The following is a 21,731-nucleotide window of genomic DNA, read 5'->3' as shown; positions in this document are numbered from 1 at the left end:
AACAGCATATAAAGGTTTCAGTTTCTCCATGTCTTTGCAAGTATTTGTTTTATCAGACCTTTTTATTATAGCTGTGCTAATAAAGTGATATCTAATTGTGTGGTTTTTATTTTATGCTTTTATAAACCATGCTTGCCAGTGTTTTCCCTGAAATTTTATTTTAGTAGGAAAAAAATGTTACCTTTAAATTTGTAGTAAAATTTTTTTAATTGTTGTTTTTGTTTTTCTAACAGGCTAAGGAAATTTTAACAAAAGAATCAAATGTGCAAGAGGTTCGTTGTCCTGTTACCGTCTGTGGAGATGTACATGGCCAATTCCATGACCTTATCGAACTCTTTAGAATTGGTGGAAAATCACCAGATACAAACTATCTATTCATGGGTGACTACGTAGACAGAGGTTATTATTCTGTGGAGACTGTGACTCTTCTTGTAGCATTAAAGGTATGATTGATGAAATTCATCTTTTTTCAGAGTTTGAACTAGGCATAAGTTAAAAATGATAGTATTGCTTATCATCTGTTTTGAGTTGATGGTCTATTCAGTTCATAGCTCCTTAAATAATAACTGGCTTTAACTCTTTAAAAAAGAGGCAGGAGAAAATTATGCCTTAAGTTTCTGTCTACCTCTTATAAGTGTGTTATTCTTTCAGGTTGTCCATAACTGAAGTTTTGGAATTTTTGACTTACTTACTTCTCATAGTGAGTCAGTAAACAAGTCTTTTAAATTTTTACCTTGAAAAGTCTATTATTCCTGCCTTTCTATTTTTATTGCCCCACATAATTTATCACTTCACACCTTACTGCAGTAATTTGGTAACTTGTGTTTCTGTCTCTGAGATTTGATCCATTTAAATCACCTTGAATATGCTGCAAGATGAAATTTCTTACTTACTTACTGGCACTTTTTTGCTTCCCTGTTCTCAAATTCTTTACTGATTCTATGCTGCCTGTACAATCAAATGCAGACTCCTTGCTGTCCTTTATCTGTAGTCTAGCCTGAATTTACCTACCAGTAGTTGGTAACATAAACTGTGCCTCAGATCAAACAATTTTCTTATTCAGTGCTTCCTGAACTGACTGCATTTATTTCCTTACCCGATTTCTCTGTAAGATTACTCTCATTACTGTCTTAGCCCTTCTTCTCAAACTTAGCTCTTTTCTTCCATGAAGGCTTTTTTTTTGGCCTTTTCTGAGACAGGGTCTTGCTATGCAGTTATGCAGTTCTGGCTGGCCTTGAGCTCACTTTGTAGCCCAGGCTGGTCTCAAACTCAGAATAATCTTCCTGCCTCAGCCTCGCAAATGCTGTGAGTACAGGTGTGTGCTACCACGTTGGCAGACTTCATATTTTAGCCTTACTCCGTTTACTCAAAATTTCTACAGTGAAGCTGAGCAGGATGGGGCAAACCTGTAATACCAGCACTCTGGGAAACTGAGGCAAGAGAATTTGTAAGTTTGAGCTCAATCTGAGCAACTTACTAATTTAGCAAAACTCTGTCTTAAAATAAAAAATAAAAAAGGCTACAGATGTAGTTCAGTACAAAGGCCCAGGGTTCAATCCTCAGTACCAAAAAAAGAAATTACTATGTTGAAACTTCTCACACATCCCTTATGTATGTTACATACTGGCTTATTACCTTATATTTTTTATGTCATTTCTCCTTAATGCAATCAGTCCCTAAACAGTAGAGGCCATATATTATTCTTTTTTTGTACCAGAAATCGAACTCAGGACTTTGTGCTTGCCAGGCAGGCACTTCTGCCACTGAGCTATATCCCCAGCCCAGGCTATATATTATTCTTGTGTGAACTCAGCATTATCTTTGTAGCACCAAAGCTAGGTATAGTTTAATGTCAGACATATAATAGGTGTTTAGCAAATACATGTGAATTGAAATACACATTTGTAACTTTTGGATTAATTTATAGAATCTGTTGGGTTTTTTCTTCTCAGAGAACACATTCCTAACTAAATACAGGTTGAGTATCCCTTTGTTTTTTTGAGACAAGATTTTGCTGTGTAATTCAAGCTGGCCTTGACCTCACTGTGTAAGTCAGGCTGGCCTTGAACTCATGACTATCATCCTGCCTCAAACTCCCAAATGCTGGGATTACAGGTATACACCACCCTACCCTGCCTGGCTTTGAGTTTCCCTTATCTGAAATGCTGTGGACCACAGGTTTTGGGGATTTTGGATTTTAGACTATTTGCATATATTTGAACATGAACTATCTTGGGGATGAGACCCAAGTCTAAATACGGAATTCATTTGTTTCATATACACCTTATACTGGTAGCCTGAAGGTAATTTTATACAATATTTTTAATAATTTTCATAGTTCAGTAATTTTAGCGTAATTTCATGGTATGGAATTTTCCACTTTTGGTATCATGTCATCACTTTAAAAAGTTTAAAAAAATAAAATAAAAACCTCCAGCCTAGCTGGGCGTGGTGGTACACGCTTGTAATCCCAGCACTCGGGAGGATGAGGCAGGAGGATCATTGTGAGTTCGAGACCAGCCGAGGCTACAAAGTGAGCTCAAGGCCAGCCTGAACTTCATAGCGAAACCGTCTCAAAAAGGCATATGTACGTACATACGTACATACATACATACATAAAAGTTTTAGACCAGAGGATATAGCTAAGTTGTAGAATGCAGAAGACCCTGAGTTCAATTTCTAGTACCACTAGGGGGAAAAGGTTTCCATTTCAGAATTTTGGATTAGGGTTGAGCAACCTATGGTATGTACATTGTATGCTTTTCTGTTTTCTCATACAGAAGAAACTATTCATACATTTGAAGTTTTGTTCAGATTTGGCTGGGGCCAAAACTCAGTCTTCCATGGGAATAGGAGTTGGAAAGGGAAGAAGTTATTTTAGTTTTAAACATCTGCTCTCCAGATCCATTCAGCAGTAAGAGGTCAGATTGTTCTTGGAAGATTTAGAAGACTAGTGGTAGTGTGATGATGAAAAAGATAATAGAAACAAAGAATCAGCTGCAAGTTTATTATAGTAACACAGGTATCAATTAGAGGTTCTGATAAGGAAGATATCTGATAAGGAAGACATACTGAAGAAGGATGACAATAAAAAATATTTCAAAGGTTAATCAATAGGCCCTGGTTATTAATGAGAAAGTTTTTTTGCTATAGAAAACAAAATATAACAGTTTATTACAGAACAAAGAGCCGTTTAAAGAAGGTTCCAAAGTTAATGTTCTTAATATGATACAGTGCAAATATGATTGAACTGTGTGACTTTCTCTTCCTTTTCTTCCAGGTGCGTTATCCAGAACGCATTACCATACTGAGAGGAAATCATGAAAGCCGACAAATTACCCAAGTATATGGTTTTTATGATGAATGTCTACGAAAATATGGAAATGCCAATGTTTGGAAATATTTTACAGGTCTCTTTGATTATCTTCCACTTACAGCTTTAGTAGATGGACAGGTATGTGTGTGTGATCATATCTTGGTGACACTAAAACTGAATGTTAGAAAAGATTTACTATTAGTAATTTATGTTCTATATTTACATTACCTGTGTATATGCATCTTGGCCTTTTTTTTTCCTTTTTTCAAATTTCCAAGCAGGGAATTGGATGAATTTTGTGCACTAGAACATCAAATTTTCCTGTTCTCAGGTATATGTGTAAATCTTTTAGCCAAAGAATATGCTAATCTGTTTTTATTATAAGTAAATACTTAAGACCATGATAAATGGTATTAATAAAGCCAAATGTTGTTTAAAAGTGTCTGTACATACACTGTACACAGTGTGCTGGTTACCATGAGTAACTTTATTCCTATTTTCATGGTAATTGAAGGCAGTATATTGTATATTAAACCTTTGCTGAGAAGTGAGTGCTTTGTTCCACCTAAAATAAGTATTGCAGACATAAAGTAGAACATTGAAAAATAGAAAAAATACAGCCTTCAAGGCCAGGCGTGGTGTCGCATGTCTATAAACCCAACACTCAGGAGGCTGAGGCAGGAGGATCTTCGCAAATTCAAGACCAGCCTGATCTACAAACTGAGCTCAAGGCCAGCCTGATCCACAGCAAGACCTTGTCTCAAAAAGATGGGAGAAAAAATCCTGTAACCTTCCTATTCTAATTTCCAGAGGTTTCACTGTATGAACTGATTTAAATATAAAATTCTATAGTTCTTAGCCAGGCGTGGTGGCACACACCTATAATCCCAGCATTGGGGAGGCTGAGGCAGGAGGATTGTTGCAAGTTGGAGACCAGCCTGGGCTACAAAGTTGAGTTCAAGGCCAGCCTGAACTGCATAGCGAGACCCTGTCTCAAAAAAAGACAAACAAACAAACAAAAAAATTCTATAGTTCTTAAATGTACATAGTTGTCAGGGCTGTAATAGACAATTCTTTTGGCCTTCTGATAAGAATATAATTTGGTTTTGACGCTCTGTGTAATTCTGATGATCTTCGTTTTCCCAGCGATGATTTTGGACACTGCAATAATATCCAAAGGATACTATTAAAAGGATAATAATAAAAAAAAAATAATACTTTGTCTATGCTTGGTAAAATGAAAGCATGAACTTATAAGGTGATTAATTAAGGTTTTACATTCTTAAAAAGTAACACTCTTAATTAGTCTTAGAAGTAATAGACAAAATTATTTTAGATAGGTATCCTATCAGTATTGATGTCTAAAGTAGGTCCATTTGGACCAGGAATATAGCTCAGTGGTAAAATACTTGCCTACTGTGCTTAAGGTCCTAGGTTTTAATCCCCAAAGCTTTTTTTTTAAAAGTATACTAGTAGAGCTTTATACATTTTTCTTCTCCTATCAGCGCCCTCCATACTCTTACTCTCAATGAGCCGTTGCTTTTTATTATTGCAGTACTTGTAAGAAACAAAAAAGCAAATACACACCATTATTGACATGTTATTGTTTATAAAATGTTATTGCTAGAAGAGTTTGTATACCTCCGAAATGGGTAAACAATACAAACATGTCTATAGAGTATTTGAACATGACAAACTTATCTAACAGATACAATGTTTGGTATATTGGTAACCAGGTGTAATATCTAGTAGGCTAATTTCTCCAAACCTTTAAAGAACATGAGAAGAGATGGGGAGCTTCACAGCTCACACTTTGGTCCATACCCAGATAAGCAAAAAACAAACCAGCTGTGTGCCTAGTATAATCTTAGTATCAAGTCGTGTGGCAAGTACAGAAAAAGTCTGATTAAGATCACTTGAAAAAATTCCTGTATTGATGATGTAAAACTCAGTTATTAAGAAAACTATGTTATAGCATTAATGGGTTGAAGAAATTTATTGGTCAGACATTAGAAATCCTCACCAAAATCAGGAGGAAAATGTTCATTAAAATTTGTGTTATGAAGCCAGGCACAGTAGTGCATGTCTGTAATCCCAGCACTCGGGAGGCTGAGGTAGGAGGATCACTGTGAGTTGGAAACCAGCCTGGGCTACATAGTGAGTTTAAGGCCAGCCTAAACTACATAACAAGACCCTGTTTAAAAAAAAAAGAAAAGAAAAAAACTTGCATTGTTAGCCAGGCATGGTGGCATATACCTATAATCCCAGCACTGGGAGGGCTGAGGTAGGAGAATTGCCACAAATTCAAGGCCAGTCTGGGCTTCAGTAAATTTGTGGGTAGCCAGAAATACACAGCAAGACCCTGTCTCAAAAAACAAACAAAAACTTATTTTGTTTTAGAAATCCTAGCCAGTGCACTGAGCAGTAAAAGGAATTAGAAGACATAAACATTAAGAAGAAAGAAAATTATGTGTTTTTTTTTTTCAAATGAATTACGCACTCAGAAAATCTGAGAAAACCAAAAAACTATTGTAACCAGTAATAGGAATCATTAGGAATGATTGGTTGCTGAGAAAGTTTTTATACATTAGCAGTAATCAACATAAAATATAATAGCAAAACATAAGATTAGGTATCCTGTTCACCCTAATCCCAGGACAAAACACTGTATAAAACACCTGGGGCCAGGCAGGGTGGCACACGCCTATCATACTAGCACTAGCGCCTGGGAGGCTGAAGCAGGAGGATTACTGCAAGTTCGAGGCCACCCTGAGATACAAAATGAGTTCACAGCCAGCCTGAACTGCACAGTGAAACCCTGTCTCAAAAAGATAAAAAGAAAAGCCACCTGGGATGGCTGTTGCTCGGTGGTGGAGCACTTGCCTAACCTTCACAAGACTGTAGCTTAAATCCCCAGCACCACACACAGAACAAACAATAAACCATCTAGTAAAACCATAAAGTAAAAAGGTAGAAGAAATGCTGTATATGTAAATGTTAACAGTTTTAGGCAGGCAAATGCCGGTAATCACAGCCCTTGGGAGGCTGAGACAGGAAGGTAGCCATGAGTTCAAGGCCAGCCTGGGTGACATAAACTTTACTTTGAAAAGAGCTATCAGGACCAACATATGTAACTATTATTTAGCTTTCATTAACTTTTAGCAATTAGAAAAACAAACATATTTTCTTCTTAAATTCCTAAACAGATATTCTGCCTCCATGGTGGCCTCTCTCCATCCATAGATACACTGGATCATATAAGAGCCCTGGATCGTTTACAAGAAGTTCCACATGAGGTAAACTTCGTTTAAAATAGAAAAGGCAGTGTAACTCATGTGAAGAAGCTAAAGAAGTTCAATATGACTGCTGCTAATGTATGACATATACTTCGTTTTCTTGATCAGGGTCCAATGTGTGATCTGTTATGGTCAGATCCAGATGATCGTGGTGGGTGGGGTATCTCACCACGTGGTGCAGGCTACACGTTTGGACAAGATATTTCTGAAACATTTAACCTCGCCAATGGTCTCACACTGGTTTCTCGTGCCCACCAGCTAGTAATGGAGGTAGGTACTTCTTCTGTTTGAATGGTCTTTATTTGAAATGGTATATATGTGTTCATGACTTAGAATATAGGACATATTGTTTCTCATTACCAAATGAAAGGAGGAAAATATATATCAAATAGGGAAAGTAGGGCCAGGCGTGGTGGCACATGCCTGTAATCCCAGCATTCGGGAGGCTGAGGCAGGAGGATCGCTGTGAGTTCGAGACCAACCTGGGCTACAAAGTGAGCTCAAGGCCAGCCTGAACTGCATAGCAAGACCCTGTCTCAAAAAGACAAAAAATTAAAAAAATAGGGAAAGTACTAGCTGGCTAGAGCAAAATTATAACTCATTTTTTAAATAAAAATTTATAAAAATAGTACCCCAGAATTCTCTTCCTCTGAGTCTTCAATGTAAGTATCATACTATATTTGCTTTATCACTCTCTGCCTCCAGCCTTCTTCTGAATGTCATTTGTGGACAAATACCTCTTCACCTCCAAATTTCCATATGTATTTTGTTTATGGTATGTTCTTACACAGCCAAAGGAGTTATCACAATCAGGAAATCTTCATTGGTATAATACTACTATTAAACACTTTAGTCAGATTTTATATGCTAATTATGTCGCCAGTATCCTTTATAGCAAAATTCAGTTTTTGCCCATGTGCATAATATAATCTTAGCTTGGCTTATAGTCTCCTTTGATAAGGAAATAACTCCTCATTTTTGTGTGTGTGCTGTCTTGACATTTTGGAATAGTATAAGCAGTTTATTTTATAGAAATGTCCCTCAATTAAGGTTTAACTGATGCTCTCCTTGGTAGGATTCAGAATGTGCATTTTGGCAGGTGTACCACAGAATGATGTTGTGTCCTCAGTGCATCTTATTAAGGTCATGAAATCTGTATGTCCCAGTGCTGGTGGATTAACTGATTACTGTATTTCTCCCCTGTAATGTTACTATTTTGTAACTACTAAAAGAATGAAAATAGAACATAATCCCTCCAAACCAGTAAGAAGTTACTTCATGTTAAAAAGAAAAAACTTTACCAGCTCAGTAAAAGCAAGGGAAAGGGATATGATAGAGGAATATGATAAAGAACACAAATTTATATAGTAAAAATAAGTTGTATCAGTAGTCCTAAGAAATGTAAAGGGACTAAAGTTTTTCATTTGTAAAAGACTGCCAAGTTGGATAAGTCAGAGTTCAGCTATTACTTGAAACATACGTAGAACATAATGATACCACAAATAAGAGGCAAACAGTTGAAAATAGTGTATTCATATAGTAAGTTAGATAGTTATCCAAAATATATCCAATATGAATCAGAGTAATGCCAAGGAAAAGGTACCATTGCAAGCAAAACAAAGTCATTGTTGATGAAAATTGGCCCAAGTCTGTAGGAAAAGAATATTCTAAGTTTGTATTTACTAATAATAGCTTCAAAATATATAAAGCAAAGACTGACACAACTTATGATGGAAAGTTGAAGATCATCACTGTGGAAGAAGGGCTGGGGATATAGCTCAGCAGTACAAGTGCCTGCCTGGCAGGCGCAAGGTCCTGAGTTCGATTCCCGGTACCAAAAAAAAGAAAATCATTACTGTGGAAGAAATTTCAATATATGCCATAAATAAGATCACAAAAATTAAGCACAACTGCACAGTTATGAGCTCTGTGTAACAAAACCCTGTGCCCAGTAGTTACAGTGTTCTGTGCAGATGGAGGCACTGTTAATGATGAAGGCCATACAGTGTAACATAGATGCTGTGGGTCTGCAAGAGATGCATGGTTTTTTATGATCAAGATCATAATTTTAATGGGGGAATGGAGAAAAGAAGGAAAGGAAGAGCAATATATATATAGAAAATAGTTATACTACTAATTTCTGTTCATTGAAAAGAAAGGTTTGTGCTAATATTGTTTGGACAATTAAATTCCAATACCTTGTACTCCAAGTAACTAATTTAAAGATAACAATATGCACTGGATGTGATGGCACATGCTTATAATCCCAGCACTCAGGAGGCTGAGGCAGGAGGATCTTTAGGAGTTTAAGACCAGCCTGGGCTACAAAGTGAGCTCAAGGTCAGTCTGAACTTCATAGCAAGACCCTGTCTCAAAAAAAAGAAAGATAACAGTATGCAATGTATTAACCATTGTTACCCTCCTGTTATCTTGTTTTGAAATTTTGCTTTTTTCTCTTTAAAATAAAAAAATACATAATTTTATAACCAAAAATATTTTTTTATTGCTGCAGGGATACAATTGGTGTCATGATCGGAATGTGGTTACCATATTCAGTGCACCCAATTACTGTTACCGTTGTGGAAACCAGGCTGCTATCATGGAATTGGATGATACCTTAAAATATTCTTTGTAAGTAACTTTCAGTATTAATTGCATGTAATCAATTTCCCATACAGTTTTTAAGATTTTAGTTTATTAGTACTTGTATATAGTACATAATATTTACATTCCTTGTGTGAAGTTGGTGCGTGCACATACCACATCTTCATTCCTTTTCTCATCCCCTTTCACTTCACTTTGTCCCCTTTCGCACATTCTTTGGGCCCCTTCTTTCCCTGCCATCCCCTGCTCTTTTTTTTGTGCACGTTTGCAGTGCATAATGTTTATATTCCTTGTGTGGAATTGGTACATATACATTCCAGTTCCTTATTTTCATCCTTTATCCCTTCCTTCCTTCCTCCCTCTCCCCAGCTCTTGATCCCTTTCCCCTCTAAGAACAATCTGTCTCCCTACTTCTTATTATCTATCTTTTACTTTGGTCTTTATTTTTACTCTGCATTTCTCATATAAGAGAAATAGTGAGATATTTAATCAGATTTATCTGATTTATTTCACTTAATATTAAGGTGCACACTTTTTTTCTACAAGTAACTCAAGTCAGTACTTCTTTATGACAGAGTAATGCTCTGTGAGGTGTGAATACCACATTTTCTTTATCCATTCATCTTTTGATGGTCTTACAGGCCACTTCTAAGATTTAGCTATTATGACTTGTGCTACTATATAAACATGGGTATTCATGTCTCTCTGTAATATGTCTTTAACTCTTTAGAGAAGATACCAATAGAAGGGGAATAGCTGAGTCAAGTGGAATTTCTAGTGTTAGTCTCTTAAGGAATCTCCATACTAATTTCCACAGTGCTTGTACCAGTTTATACTCCCAACAGTGGAGAAGGGTTCATTTTTCCCCCACTGCAGCCTCTGCAGCATTTGTTGTTATTTGATTTCTTGATGTAGCCATTCTTTCTGGAGCAAGGTAGAATCTCAAGTGTTGTTTTATAATGGTCAGCAAAGTTGAGCATTTTTCATGTATTTATTTGTACATCTTCTGAAAAGTGTCTGTTCATTTTGTTTGCCCATTTTTGTAAATTGGGTCTTTCATTTGGGGGATCTCTTTTTTTTTTTCTTAATTCTTTCTTTATTCTAAATGAGTCCTCTGACTGAGGAATCACTGGCAAATTTTTTTTCCCATTCTGTAGATTATCTTTTCACTCTGTTCTTTAGCTGTGCAGAAGCTTTTTAATTGAATACAGTCTCATTTGTTGATTGTCAGAACTATTTCCTGTACAACTGAGGTTCATTTCAGAAAGTCCTTGCCTATGCCTAAGTCTGTAAGAATTTTGCCTGTCTTGTCTTCTAGCAGATGAAGTATTTCTGTTTTAACATTTAGCTCTTTGATCCAATTTTTAAATTTTATTTATTTATTTGGGGTTTTTTTGAGACAGGGTCTTGCTATGTATTGCAAGCTGGCCTTGAACTTGCTTACGTAGCCCAGCCTGGCCTTGAACTCACAGAGAGCCTTTTGCCCCAGCCTCCCCAGTGCTGGGATTACAGGAATGTGTTGCCACATCTGGGTCTTTGATCCATTTTTATTTTAGGTTAGTACATGATGGGAGATACGGGTCGAGGTTCAGTCTTCTGCATGTAGATAGCCAGATTAATTACTAAGCACCATTTTTTTATTAAAGAGTCAGTCTTTCCCCCAATGTGTGTTTTTGACCCCTTTGTCAAAGATCAGATAATTGAATGTGCTTGAGGTCATTTCTGCATCCTCTGTTCTATTCCACTGATTCTCATGTCTGTTTTTGTGCCAGTACCATGCTGGTTTTTTTATTGTAGCTTTATAATATAGTTTTAGGCCTGGGATTGTGATCCTCCCACTTTGGTCTTATTGCCTAGATTGCTTTTGCTATTCTGGGTCTCTTCTGGTTCCATCAGAATTGTGGATTGTTTTCTCCAGATCTGTGAAGAATGCTATTGGTACTTTGATCAGTATTGCATTAAATCTGTATATCAATTTTGGAAGTATGGGTATTTTGACTATATAGGTTCTGCCTGTACAGGAATAGGAGATATCTTTCCATTTTTCTGATATCCTTTTCATTTTCCTTTTTCAGAGCACTGTAGTTTTCATTGTAGAGATCCTTCATTTCCTCAGATTAATAAATAAGTATTTAATTTTTCTTGATGCTATTGTGAATGGTGGTTTTTCCCCTAATTTCTTTTTCAGTGGATTCATTATTAGTATACAGGAAAGCTATTGATTTTTTTGTTTGCTTGCTTGCTTGCTTTTGTGTTTTTATTTGTTTTGTTTTTTTTTTTTTTGAGAGGGCCTCACTATGTATTTCAGGTTGGCCTTGTCCAGGTTGGCCTCAAATGTCCTGCTTCAGCCTGTTGAGTGCTGGGATTACAAGCATGCACCACCACAGCCAGTAGAAATGCTACTGATTTTTGTGTGTTGATTTGGTATCCTGCTACAGTAATGAATTTGGTTATTATTTTTAAGAGTATTTTGGTGGATTTGGGGGGGAATACATATATATATTCTCCTTTTATTTGGGGGGATATGTATATCTCTATGTATATATCTTTTTTATTTTTCTTGCCTAACTGCTCTTGCTAATGTTTCCAGTACTATGTTAAACAGTGGTGATAGAGAATATCCTTGTCTTTTTCCTAATTTTAGAGGGAATACTTTTAGTTTTTCCTCATTTAATACGACGTTCAGTAGGCTTGTCATAAATGGCTTTTATCAAATTGAGATAATGTCCTTGTAAACTTACTTTTTTCTTCAATATTTTTATCATGAAAAGATGTTGGATTTCATTAAAGGCTTTCTCTGCATTTATTGAGATGATCATGTGATTTTTGTCATTGCTCTATTCATGGTGATGTATTATATTTATTGATTTGTATATATTGAACCATCCTTGTGTCCATGGGATGAAGCCTGTTTGGTCCTGATGTATCATCTTTTTAATGATTCAATGCATTCTGTTTGCCAGTATCTTCTGAAGACGTGTGTCTATATTCATTCATGGTTATCTTTTTTGGTTAGATTCTTGCTTGGTTTTGGCATCTGATCATAGCTTCCAGAAATGACTTGGGGAGCACTCTTTCCCTTTCAGTTTCATTAAAAGGCCTGAGAAGTATTGATGTTAGAACTTCGTGGAAGTTTTTGCAGAATTTAGCATTGAACCTGTCCAGACCAGGGCTTTTCTTAGTTGGTAGATTATTTATTACTGCTTCAAGTTCATTGCCTGTTACTGGATTATTCAGTGTTTTTAAATCTGCTTTGTTCAGTTTGGGTGATTCATATATATCTATGGATCTATCCATTTCTTCTGATTTCTCCAATTTATTGGCATACAGTTTTATGAAGTAATTGTTAATAATTTTTCCCCTTTGGCTGCATCTGTTGTGATTTCGCCTTTTCCATTTCTAACTACATTGGTTGGGGTCTTTTCTCTCCCTTTTTTGGTTAGATTACCTAACAGTTTTGTCTATTTTGTTTATTCTTCTGAAGAACCACCTCTTAGATTCATTCTTTTTTTTCCCTCAATTTCAACAATTTTGTGCTCTGATTTTTATAGTTTCCTTCCTTGTACTAGCTTTAGGTTTTAATTGATCCTGTTTTTCTAGGACCTTGAGGTATATTGTTAGGTTGTTTATTTGGGCTTGCTTTACTTTTGTAGTGTGGGCATTCACAGCTGTAAACTTCTCTCCTAGGACTGCTTTCATTGTGTCCCATAGGTTTTGGTATGTTGTCCTGACATTACCCTTTAGTTCCAGAAACTATCTCATTTCTTCCTTGATTTCTTCTGTAATCAACTGATTATTTTAAGTGTATTGTTTAATTTCCATGCATTTGCATAATTTCTGTGTTTTCTTTTGTCATTGACTTTTAACTTCATTGTGCTGTGATCTGATAATATGTATAGTATAATTTGAATTACAATTCATGTAAATGAATTTATACATGGTACTTACATTGTGTATACGTTTATGTACATTTACCTTGCTAATTTATTGACTAGTGTATGGTCTGTTTGGGGGAAAGTTCCATGTACTGCAGAAAAGAAGTGTGTATTCTGTTCTTGTTGAGTAGAACACTCTGCGGCTATCTGTTAAGTTCATGGGTTCAGCTAGGCGTGGTGGCACACGCCTGTAATCCCAGCACTTGGGAGGCTGAGGCAGGAGGATCACTGTGAGTTGGAGGCCAGCCTGGGCTACAAAGTGAGTTCAAGGCAAGCCTGAACTGCATAGTGAGGCCCTGTCTCAAAAAAAAGACAAAAAAAATTTTTAAAAAGTTCATGTGTTCATATGTTTTGTTCAACTCTAGTATTACTTTGTAGATTTTTTTGTCTAGTTGATCTGTTTGTAATAGTTGACTGTTAAGGTCCCCCTCTATAATTGTCTTTATGTCTGTTTGATCTCTAATGTCGAGTAATATTTGTTTTATAAGGTTAGGTACATTCTTTTTTGGTTTTGGGAGGTTTTTTTTCATCTTTTTGAGACAGGGTCTTCTGTGGAGTTCAAACTGGCCATGAGCTCACTTTATAGCCCAGGCTGGTCTCAAACTCACAATGATCCTCCTGCCTCAGCCTCCCGAGTGCTGGGATTACAGGCATGCACTACCACTCCCGGCTGGTGCACTGTTGTTTAATGCATATATGTCAATAATTGTTACCTCTTTCTGTTGGACTGTTCCCTTAACCAGTATGTAGTGTCCGTCTTTGCTTCTTTTGATTGGTTTTGTCTTGAAGTCCATTTTGTCTGAACATAAGATAGTTACATCTTTTTGGATTCCTGTTGAATGGAATATTATTTTCCATCCTTTGGTTTTTAGTCTGTGAGTTTCTTTTTGGGTTAAATGTTTTCTTGGATACAGTATACTGTTAGATTTTTTTTCTTGATCTGTTCTTTCAATCTGTGTCTTTTGATTGAGACCATTTACATTGAGAGTTATTACTGATAGTTACTGACTTGCTCCTGTCATTGCCTTATTTTCCTGTTGTTGATTTCCCTATCTTTCCCTTTAACTGTTCATCATACTTGGTGTATTTATTGTATGAGACTTTTAGTCATTGTTAGCTTCATAGTCTTTTTGTATTCAGGGTGTCCTTGAGAATTTTTGAAGAACTGGTTTGATAATCATGAATTTCTTTAGCTGTTCTTTATTGTGAAAATATTTTATTCCTTCAATTTTAAAAAATAATTTTGCAAGATATATCAGCTTGGATTGGAAATTATTTTCTTTTAGGACTTACAACACTTCAAGCTCTTCTAGTCTTTAAATTTTGTATTGAAAACTACTGTAATTTTAATGAGTTTTCTCTTATAAGTGATTTGTTGCTTTTCTCTAACTGCTTTTAAAATTCTGTTCTTGTATTGGACTTCTGTGATTTTGACTAATGTGTCATGGAGAGGTTCTCTCTCTCTAACCCTCCCTTTCTCCCTCTCTCCCTCCCTCCCACCTTCCTTCCCTCTCTCTCTCTCTCTCTCTCTCTCTTTTTCTCTCTTTCTCTCTTTCTCTCTTTCTCTCCTTCTTTCTCTCTCATTGAGGCTTATGGAAAAGGTTTGTTTCTAGTATGGAGAACTCCTTAGATGGCTAACTGCTGACGTTTGCCTCTGTCCCAGGATCCAACCACCTATGTTGCCCTGAGATAGCATACTGAGGTCGCAGTATGTTTGGCCCAATACTCAGGTCTCCCAAAATGGGCCACAGTATTCTTAATGACCCATAGGCAATCTAGATATTGCCATCTCAAGAAAATCAATTAATAGCAACAGCTGTGATACTTTTGTTATTATAATAAAATCAGCATCAATTATAGCATGAGACACAAACTGAATATTTGCAAATCTGAAAGACTAACAAAGTACCATCCTTGTCCATAGAAAATAGATCTATAATTATAGTGTGACTACCAAGACAAACCAAATATTGACTGGCTGTTGACCTACAGAAAGTATCTAGTAAATGGAACAATTTTACCTCTATTAGCACAGTGTTCACCACAATAGCATAAAGTTATATAGAGATTCATAAGGTTTAGTAGTTGTGCTGGTAAAGGTGGAGGGGTGGGAGTCTGAAGAATCGGGGGGAAAAATTTGAAAAATTAGCTGATGGGATATGAGGAGAAGAGGAAAGTAAGATAGGGGATCCTTTTAAGGAGGCACAGAAAATTAATAGTGATAGAGAACAATCACTGGAAAGAATGTACAGGAAAAGGAAGAAAAAAGATAAACAGCGAAAATAAAGAAAAGTTGGAAGGGAAAGAGAGAAAAGGGAAGAAGAAAAAAATGAAGTGGGTAAAAAAATCCCAAACTCTGAAAAACCCAATGAAGGAAAGATAAAAATAGTGTGAAGTGTGAGGGAAAAGCAAAAAGAAAGAAGGGGAAATTATGTATGTATGTATATGCAGGATAGCTAACATAGTTGTACTACTGACTTCTATCACTTTACTGAAAAGAACAGTTAATGATTACTTATGTGATCAGTCTTGCATACAACAACCATTGTTAATTTCCTACCACTTTGTCTGTAATTCATTATTACTTGTATTGTTCTTATGCTATTTTGTAAATGGATGTCGGATGTCTGTTAATGTTTTTCTTTTTATTTTTAAAAAAGAATACAGCATCCAAAACTAGATGCTTACATACAACTAAACTGTGAGAATATACAACACAAAAATTTATAGCCCCCAAGTTGTATGTTCAAAAATTCTTTGTATTGTGAACTGCTGGTGTCTTCCATTTTAGCACTTGGAGAACCACTGTGCTTCATTATTTCTTCTTCCTGTATTTGTAAGTTTCTCTGAAGGGGTAGTCACTTTCCTATGGGAGATGTCTGAAAGAGGCAAGTCATTCTGTGTTTAACAGGACCAAATCTGCAGTTCTGGCCCCCAAGACGCCAAGGAGCTCACCTAAACAGCTCACACTGAGGCAGGCTTTGGTTGAAAGAGCCTGAGTTTACAAGAAAAGAAGCATCCCCTAAAAATGTTTGGTTGATTTAACAAAGTAGTTTGTGTGTTCTGGAATGTACAAGTTGTTAATAAATTGCATTTCTTCTCTTTTAAAAAAATAATAATGTAAAGTAGAAAAATCAGTAGAAAGATTGGGCCAAAGAAAAAATTCTGGGTTTCCGAATGAGTGGTTTCTTGCTATGATCTACAGTCTTGGGGTCCAGCCAGTCAGTATTTTCTATGCCTAGCGTTAGGACCTATGCACCCTTGAAGTGTCCTCCTTGTAGTAGAGGTCCCACTGTTCATGTCCCCCCAGACTGATTACTGTTCAAGCCAAGGCGAGTCCTTGCTCCCATTGGTAGACAGGGAACCAATCAGTCCTCTGTTCTCTCCTGGATGTAGACCACAAGGTGAGAGTTCAAGTGGGCTGTTGGACTTAATGTTGACAGTTGTGGAGTCTGGTTACTCCTGTTCTCCCTGGGTGTTGTTTTTGTCCAGGTCAGGTCTGTTGTTAGTCTTTAATTCCGCTGCCCCGTGTTGTTAGTCTTTAATTCCGCTGCCCGGCGTTGTGTTCTCCTGGGGCTGAGGTGTTGGGTACCTGCCAGGTCTGCTCCCCTCACAAGGTTTTTAGAAGAAGAATTTTAAATGTAACTATTATAAGTAGGTAGAAGATTTCTGCTTCTGGATTGTGAAAGAAATGTAGCATACTATGTCTACAACAAAAATAACCACTTAACTGGACAAAAACTTCTTTACTGGTACGGAGAATCAAACTTACGACCTTGTGTTTGCCAGGCAGGTGCTTATGCCACTGAGCTACATCCCCTACCCAAAAACAATTTTTTAAAAATGTTTTGAGAATTGTCCCAAGGACTTACAACAAATGAAGAAACTATTATTCAATAAAAACGTACTAAATCTCAATAATAACAGTTGGAGGCTATGGCATGAGATCCTTTCCCCTACTCGCGTATCTACCTTACAGAAAGTATTCCAGTGCTCTCTCCTGACCGGATGTGGTTAAGAAGCATGGAGTTTCCACAGTTCTCAGTCTAGGGCATAATTTTTGTCTCAAAATGAAACGCATCCTAGCTTCCCTGGTCCTGGGTTACAGAAGCTATACTCCTGCTGGATGATTAAGTGCCCAAGGCTCTCTTCTGCAACCCAGCTTCCAAGGTGGATGCTCTGTTCCACACATGCATGACACGGTGAAAACACTGGGGTCCTAGTCGCTCTTGCCATAGCACATTCTGTGGATCAGAAGATGTCTCAGAAATAGGCTGTGCCTGTCCCCAGCGGTAGCACAGAAGTTCTGCTCAAAGAGTAGAGAGGCAGACCAGAACAGTTCCTCAGCTCTGCCTTATTTAGAACAGGGGGTAGAGAATTCTCCGTCTGAGTACTTCATTGAAAACAGTGGCTATCATAGTGGAGACCAGTTACGAGTGTTCTCATGGTTCCCATGATAGTCCTAGTGACAAGCAAAAGAGTAGAGCAACAAGAAGTTAACAGACAAAACCAGGAAAGAGACAGCCACAATACGCCCTGCTGGGGTCACAGTAACCACTGGGTGGCAAGAAGCTATGTGCGTGTACTAGCTATACCCACGCAAGTGCAGAATAAGGTATGGAATATTCCTGAAAACATTCCCAGCCATATAAAAATTGTACTGAGTTGAATAGTGGTCTCCCAGAAAATTCGTAGTTACCTAGAATCTTAGTGTTGTGTTATTTAATAGTAGACTTCTTGCAGATTTTATTAAGATGAGGTCACACTGGACTAAGGTATGACTATTATCCTCACCAGAAAAAAAGCAGCATAGATGCAGATAAGTCTCATGAATAAAATAAAAATGCAAAGCAATACACATATGTGAAATTTCTCTTGAAAACAAAAGATAGATTGGAGTGATGTACTGTATCTACAAACCAAGAATGTTCAATCCACCAGACGAGAGGCCAGAGAGAATCAAGAATTTTGTTTGTTTGTTTTTCTTTTTCTTTTTTTTTTTTTGGTCTTTTTGAGACAGGGTCTCACTATGCAGTTCAGGCTGGCCTTCAACTCACTTTGTAGTGCAGGCTGGCCTCAAACTTGCAGCAATCCTCCTGCCTCAGCCTCTAGAGTGCTGGGATTACAGATGTGTACCACCACACCTGGTTAAGAATTTTTCCATAGGGCCTGCAAAGTAAACAAGTCTGAGCTAACACCTTTCAGACTTGTAGCATCCATAAATCTGAGAGGGTAAATCCCTGTTATTTAAGCCACTCAGTTGTGATAACTTGTGATGATAGCTCTAGGCAACTAATAAATAGAATCAGTCAACAATGTGTGTAATCCTGGCTAGTACTAGGGACTTAAATACAACCTTTAATGAAACACCAGGTGAATAGTAAGTTGCTCTGACCCAAGAACACTCTTTAGAAAACCAGGCTTACACTGATGGATTGAAGACTGTACTTGCCTAAGATTTTGACCTCTCAGGACTGATTAGAAAGGGAAATTCCAGCTAGGGCTGATCCCAGGAATACAGAGTTGGTTCAGTGTAATAAACCATGTTAATATTAAAGGACACAGCTGGGCATGGTGGCTCATGCCTGTAATACCAGCACTCAGAAGACTGAGGCAGGAGGATTCCTTCGAGTTCAAGGCCAGCCTGGGCTACATAGTGAGTGCAAAAAAATTAAAAGACAAAAGACAGTCAACTTAGTAGATGCAGAAAACACATTTGACAAAACCCAACGTCCTTTCAAAAATAAAAATATTCCAACAAGCTAGTCATAGAAGGGACATTCTTCAACTAATAAAGGGCATCTGTGGAAGCCCCTCCCCCATTTAGCATCATACTTAATGGTAAAAAAAAAAGTGTTTTCTCCCTAAAATCAGCAATGAGAGAAGCGCATCAGTCTTACAGCTTCCATGTAACTGGCGATAGCATTACAAATCCCTTTTTGGCCAGGCTCTGGAATAGACCTTTTGCCTGTCTTCTTTCAGTTTTCACCACAGCTTTGTGAAGTGGTGACAGGTTAGGCCCAGCCTAAGTTAATGCAGTAGCATTGGGAAGCCAGGACTACTATTTCTATTCAGTATCTTTTTCTTTATTGATTTGTTTGCTTTCAAATATTTTAATGAGTTGCTTTTTTTTTTTTGTCATTTATAGTCTCCAGTTTGACCCAGCACCTCGTCGTGGAGAGCCTCATGTTACTCGGCGCACCCCAGACTACTTTCTGTAAATTCCTCCTGGGAAAAACTGCCTTTGTATGTCAAAGTATACCTGGCTTTTAAAAATATATATATATATATATATATATTTAAAAATCTAAAAATGCAACAGTAATCTATGTTTCTGTAACAAATTGTGATGTCTTGGCATTAAACCACATCATGGACCAAAATGTGCCATACTAACAATGAGCATTTAGCACAATTTGAGACTGAAATTTAGTACACTATGTTCTAGATGGGTCAATCTAACACTCTGCCTGCTGTATGTGTAGTAACTATTTTCCTCTGGACTGTTCCAGCAAAAAAAAAGGTAACTAACTGCTTTATCTCCTTTTGTGCTTATTTGGAAATTTTAGTTATAGTGTTTAACAAGCATGGATTAATACAGTTGGAATTTTATTTTTTAAAAAAATTCATAAGCTGACTTCCACTTAATCCATTACCCTTTATTTTATTGAAATGTATAATTAACTGAAGAAAAGATTCTTCCTGGGAGTATGTTGTCATAACATTAAAGAAATTACCCTTCATTTATATTACTGTTTTATGTTGACCTGCATATTTCTGTATATTTGTCATGACAGTGCTTGCATCCTATTTGGTGTACTGAGCAAATAAACTTTTCATTTTGAACAAAAACATTGATTTAACTGTGGTGTGCATGAAATGGAAACATTGTTTTGTTTTTTTTAAAGTTTTTTTGTTTTGTTTTTTTAAGGCTGGGGTAGAGCTCAGCGGCCCAAGCGCCTGCTTGGCAGGCGTGAGGTACTGAGTTCAATTCCTGGTACAAAAAAAAAAAAAAAAAAAAAATTGAGAGTTAATGATATGTAGCACTAAGATATCTTGTCCAGTTTAATTTGTGCGTGTTCATGTGTGATGCTGGGAATTGTTTTTTTAAAGACAAACAACTTTATTTTTATCGTTGTTTTTGTTTTTGAGACAGGGTCTCGCTATGCAGTTCAGTCTGGCCTTGAGCTCACTTTGTAGCCCAGGCTGGCCTGGAACTCACAGTGATCCTCCTGCCTCAGCCTCCAGAATGCTAGGATTACAGGCATGCGCCACCATGCCAGGCAAAACTTCATTATTTTGAAACTTGGTATAAAACCTCTTGCAATGGTTGGGCATGGTAGCACACATGTGTAATCTCAGTATTCTGGAGGCTGAAGCAAGAAAATCACCATGAGTTTTACGGCCAGCCTGAGCTATATAGTGAGTTCAAGAGCAGCCTGTACTACATGGTGAGACCTTGTCTCAGAAAGCAAAATAAAACAAACTATCCCTTATAACAGTAGGAGGTGATTTAAATATGCAGTTGTCCGTCACTATATCACAGTTCACTTATTGCAGCTTCACTGTATCTTGGTTCGTTAAAAAATATATTTATCTTATTCTGGATTGTGGAGCTTTCACTGTAGTGTGGGATTTTGCAGTATACAGGTATTTATATAATATGTATGATTTTAATAACTTTTGCCTGAGAATTTTAAAACTATAAAAATGTTAATTCAAACATACTAAAGAATATTAAATCTAAATAAAATACAGTATGTATTTCATCAGCAGATGAATACCATCCCATACACAGTGGAAATGCAGTATGCCACTACCACTTGCACAAGTTTGCCAATGTGAGGTTGTACACGGCACACTATTGGCTGATATCCCAGGCTGGCCTTGAACTCACAATGATCCTTTTGCCTCAGCCTCTGAGTGCTGGGATTACAGGCGTGCGCCACTGCACCCGGCTGATTTGTGTTAATTTAGTTACGATTTTAAGTACAAAATATGGATTGTGTATCACTAGATTTGTGGAACTAGGAAGGAAAATATTTTTTTAATTTTTATTAGTACGTGTTTGCAGTACATAACAACTACATTGATTATGGGGAATTGGTACATGTATATAACACATTGGGAAGAAAAAATTTAAAACAAAATATCTTTACCTTTTGATCCAGGCATGGTACATGCCTATAATCCCAGCACTTAGGAGGCTGAGGCAGGAGGATCCCTGTAAGTTCAAGCCCAGCCTGGGGTACATTGAAAGCTAGTCTGAACTACATAGTGAGACCCTGTCTCAATCAGTCAATAAAATCTCTGCTTTGATCTAGAAACAAAAATAGATCTCTGAAAGGTTAGTAAAAGTAATACAACATATAAATTACGTGTTTTAATAGTAGACTAGCTAGGGATGGTGGCCATGCCTGTAACCCCAACACTTGAGAGGCTGAGGCAGGAGGATCCCTAGTTTGAGGCCAACCTGGGCTATGAAGTTGAGTTCAAGACTAGCCTCAACTGCACAGGTTGCAGAAAGACCAAAAAAAAAGTGTAGATTAAGTGTTCAGGGTGAGGGGTCACGGATATAGC

At 37.1% G+C, this 21,731-nt stretch overlaps 1 protein-coding gene across 1 annotated transcript; it reads left to right on the top strand.

The window, feature by feature from the left end:
• Positions 1-231: 231 nt before the first annotated feature.
• Ppp2cb (protein phosphatase 2, catalytic subunit, beta isozyme) lies at positions 232-20,005 on the top strand. Its single transcript, XM_013521563.1, has 6 exons — positions 232-443; positions 3,281-3,454; positions 6,523-6,612; positions 6,721-6,882; positions 9,125-9,243; positions 19,300-20,005. The coding sequence occupies exons 1-6, from the start codon at positions 378-380 to the stop codon at positions 19,370-19,372; spliced, it is 684 nt and encodes a 227-aa protein (XP_013377017.1). The 5' UTR covers positions 232-377; the 3' UTR covers positions 19,373-20,005.
• Positions 20,006-21,731: the final 1,726 nt, after the last annotated feature.

The sequence above is a fragment of the Chinchilla lanigera genome, unplaced genomic scaffold, assembly GCF_000276665.1.
Source record: "Chinchilla lanigera isolate Chin_1 unplaced genomic scaffold, ChiLan1.0 scaffold00062, whole genome shotgun sequence".
NCBI lineage: Eukaryota > Metazoa > Chordata > Mammalia > Rodentia > Chinchillidae > Chinchilla > Chinchilla lanigera.
The sequence above is the reverse complement of the archived record's forward strand: the minus strand, read 5'-3'. Positions and strand labels throughout refer to the sequence as shown.

Excerpts from the sequence above, each read along its gene's own strand:
- Ppp2cb (XM_013521563.1), top strand. The coding sequence starts at position 378 with ATGGGTGACTACGTAGACAGAGGTTATTATTCTGTGGAGACTGTGACT. Across the intron at positions 6,613-6,720 it reads TACAAGAAGTTCCACATGAG|GGTCCAATGTGTGATCTGTT; the intron begins GTAAACTTCGTT and ends TTTCTTGATCAG. Across the intron at positions 6,883-9,124 it reads CCCACCAGCTAGTAATGGAG|GGATACAATTGGTGTCATGA; the intron begins GTAGGTACTTCT and ends TTATTGCTGCAG.